General features: G+C 33.3%; 1 protein-coding gene across 1 annotated transcript; it reads left to right on the top strand.

Annotated features, from left to right (window-relative positions):
• Positions 1 to 1451: 1451 nt before the first annotated feature.
• LOC145575905 (glucan endo-1,3-beta-glucosidase-like) lies at positions 1452 to 2865 on the top strand. Its single transcript, XM_081633697.1, has 2 exons — positions 1452 to 1536; positions 1910 to 2865. Exons 1-2 carry the CDS (start codon positions 1452 to 1454, stop codon positions 2863 to 2865), a joined length of 1041 nt encoding a protein of 346 aa, XP_081489823.1.
• The last annotated feature ends 891 nt before the right edge of the window (positions 2866 to 3756 follow it).

The following is a 3756-nucleotide window of genomic DNA, read 5'->3' as shown; positions in this document are numbered from 1 at the left end:
TTTGCTATAAGAAATCTAGATTTATATGCATGTGATGTGTGCTTTATGCTTCTAAATTTACATGCACCGATCATTTTAAGAGATCGAGGAAGTATAAATTAAAGGTATTTTAGGTAATTTAAGGGGACACTATAGCCTCCCCCTTGGCTTGATAGATATATAATTAAACAATTAATTATTTAATTTTGATATATATAAATTAAAAAAAAAATATATAAACCTTGATAGGCTTAGTTTGTTTGATCTGAGGGATTTGAATTTGGTAGCACGCGAGATGAATGGTTAGTCCACTTGAGTAGCAAGCATCATTAAAAATAAAATTAAAAATAAATAAATAAAACCATCTTTCTTCCTTATAATGTTAGCTTGATCTTAAGTATGCAAGATATTCAATTAAATTAAGATATTATATTGTAACACAAAACATATGATATACCAATTGGATTGTTTAAAACTAATTATATATGACTTTTCTTGCATACTATACGAGCTTAAGCCAGTTAACAATCCTCAAATTGGACATAATTTAGGCCACTGAAGGCTAATTGCGCACACCCACTTAAGAAGACCAATATTCAAATTTTCAAGTGGGCATTCCACTACTACTCTTGACTCTTGACTTGTTCTAGTATGTCTATCTACTTCGTTGCTAAGTGCTTGCTAACACCATTATACACACACTTAATTGCCTTATACTAGCTGCTTCAGTTCTTCCACAAGAAAATTTGTTACAATCAAGCCAGATTCGAGACCTTTATGTATGTATATTCGAATAATTTAGCTTAAACCAGATGTATGTAACATTGTATGTGTCCAATGTGTGATGTGCGTGCTTGGATCAATGGATGTCATACATCATTTAGGTATATGTCCGAGTTATAATAGTGGTTCTTCATTAAATTGTTATTTATCCTAATAAATCAACATGCTTTATCATTTTAATTAGACAATGTCATGTAAAGAAACTAAACCTCGTACTACGCACATCTTTAAGACTCTAAGTAGTCTTGTCAAGCAATATAACAGCACTTAGCTAATTAGTTACCTAGGTTGAGCAAAATTAAATAACTTTGTTCCTTTTGTAATGCTACAATTTTTTTCTCAATCTCTAAAAATGTTTCTTACACAAAATTTCAATTACCACATTCTCTTTAATATACTTTTGTCTTTTAAAAACCCCACTTATAGCAGTCGTTCTTACTTTTTCTTACACATGCCTCACTTTTTACACTGTACATCTGTATCATATTCTATCCTTGTTGGTGTAACTATCCATTTAGGAGGGAGCATATTTGCATTATTCCTCCATTAGCTAGTTGATGTGTATGTGTATCCAAACTAGGGAGTTGTGTTGCCTACTCTCTATATATAGTGGCAAATCAAACAAGTTTATAGTAAAAACTATCAAAGAAATTAAAACAACATAATATTAGAAATTATATATGAATGCCATGGCTACCCTTAACGTTCCTCGAATGGCTGCCACTGCCTCGCTGTTCATCGCAGCATTCTTATTGCTTAGCCTACGTCCTACAGGTATCTATTTCTTATTATCTTCATATCTTGCCGTCAAATCTGAAACTAAACATGCATGTGTTTTTTTTTTGTTTTTTTTTTTTTTTTTGTTTTTTTTTTTTACAAGGAAGGCATCTAGGTTATGTTATATTGTTATGTACTAGAGAAAAGATACAGCTAATTAAAGCTTGTTACACAGTACAACGCTTGATAATGTTAAAGAACATTAGATGGATATGCTTTTATAACTTATGAATTGTAGTCACTTTGACTAGACTATATTAGGTTTTTGGAAAAGTTAACTAAATTTTGTTACAACTTCACACTTAAACCGTTACACGTAAGTTGGTATGTATACTAATTATGTTTAATTTTGTGATATTATCAATGGCAGAGGCACAAGTTGGAGTAAGTTATGGAAAGATTGCTAACAACTTACCATCACCACAAGATGTGGTGAACCTCTACAGATCTAACAACATAAAAGCAATGAGGCTTTACTTTCCGGATCAACCAACTCTTCAAGCTTTACAAGGAACAGACATCAAACTCATGATAGGAGTCGCAAATGAAAATATTCGGTCCATAGCATCATGTCGATGTGCTGCATACCGTTGGGTCCGAACCAACGTCCTCCCCTATCGATCCTCGATTAGATACATAGTGGTGGGAAATGAAGTTGACCCGTCTAGTCAACCAGCATCATCAGTCGCACCAGCTATGCAAAATATTCAGTATGCACTTGACGTACTAAATATAAACAACGAAAACGATGAAATTAAAGTTTCCACGGCGATTAATGCAAACCTAATAACAAACTCGTACCCACCATCTAATGGCCAATTTAAGGACCCGTCGTATATAGCCCCAATAATTGACTTCATGAATAATCACGACTCGCCTTTGTTGGTTAATGTTTACCCGTATTTTGCTTATGCTAATGACCCAAAAGATATTTCACTAGACTATGCCTTGTTTACTTCACCTGGATATGTTTTTACGGACCCTAATAACGGGTTACGTTACCAAAATTTATTTGATGCAATGGTGGATTCAGTGTATGCGGCTCTACGGAGGGCGGGTGGACATCATCATGGACGTACCGCAGTATCCGAGAGCGGATGGCCATCCAACGGAGGGTTTGGTGCCACGTTGGAAAACGCGAAAATCTATAATAGAAATTTGATCAATCATGTGAAGCAAGGGACTCCTTTAACACCAGGGCAGCCTATTGAGACGTACGTGTTTGCAATGTTTGATGAAAATGAAAAACAAGGGCCTGAAACTGAGCGTAACTTTGGGCTTTTTCATCCAAATCAACAACCTAAGTATGGCTACCTTGGTTTCTAATGAAATCAAAGGGTGTTTATATGTAATGTATGTGTGTTCAAATGTACGTGGTTTTATGAACTACGTCGAATAAGACAATCTTCTTTGTCCTTTGTTACACACTTAGCGAATCTGACCTGCGAAACTAGACTAAGCTAATTTGTTAGGAGTGTCGGTTCAGTAAGGTATTTCTATCTACCTTTGCGAGAAGTAATAATAAGAAAAACTTATGTTATGTACATGGTAACTTTTTTGTGTATGTAGAAACTTATTTATGCAACTAATTATTACAGTAGAAAAGAAGTTATGCTCCAATCAAAACATTAATTAATGAGAAAAACAGCTAGAAGTATAAGTAGGAGTATGTTTTATTAAAAAAAAAAAAGTATAAGTAGGAGCTGAAAAAGGCTTGGTTTCCTATACTGGGCCATCATTTAGCCGTACAAAAAATCTCGCTAGCCCAATACAAAAAAAATAACATACAGTTTTCTAAAAGCACATAGTTTGCGCGTACACTTATCACTGCATGTTAATACTAGTATATATTTTATTGTTTTTGTGAATGTCAACTACCTTAGTTGTAAACTTGAAAAATGGTACTTAAGATATACAAAATAGGATAAAATCTTTACCTTTACAGTTTTATTTCATTATTTTTGAGGTAAGAAAGAAGAAATAACCTATTAAATTTTTATTTTTTTTCTTTGAATGATACAACTATACAAGAGATGGTTGGCCTATGACTCCTCAGTCCTCACACCACACATGCATCGAACCTTATTATAATCAAACCAAAAATAAATAAATTGGGATCATATCTTCTTATTGCCATATATTGTTAACTACGGAGTACATATTAAAAGACAAATTAAAAAAAAATCCAACTTAATTAGTAATTTTGTATCTTGTATA

Source organism: Chenopodium album, chromosome 13 (genome assembly GCF_948465745.1).
Source record: "Chenopodium album chromosome 13, dcCheAlbu1.1, whole genome shotgun sequence".
NCBI classification, from domain to species: Eukaryota; Viridiplantae; Streptophyta; class Magnoliopsida; order Caryophyllales; family Amaranthaceae; genus Chenopodium; species Chenopodium album.
This window is presented reverse-complemented; position numbering and strand designations above follow the sequence as displayed.

Coding starts and splice junctions, on each gene's coding strand:
- LOC145575905 (XM_081633697.1), top strand. CDS start 1,452: ATGGCTACCCTTAACGTTCCTCGAATGGCTGCCACTGCCTCGCTGTTC. Junction 1,537..1,909: donor GCTTAGCCTACGTCCTACAG/GTATCTATTTCT, acceptor TATCAATGGCAG/AGGCACAAGTTGGAGTAAGT.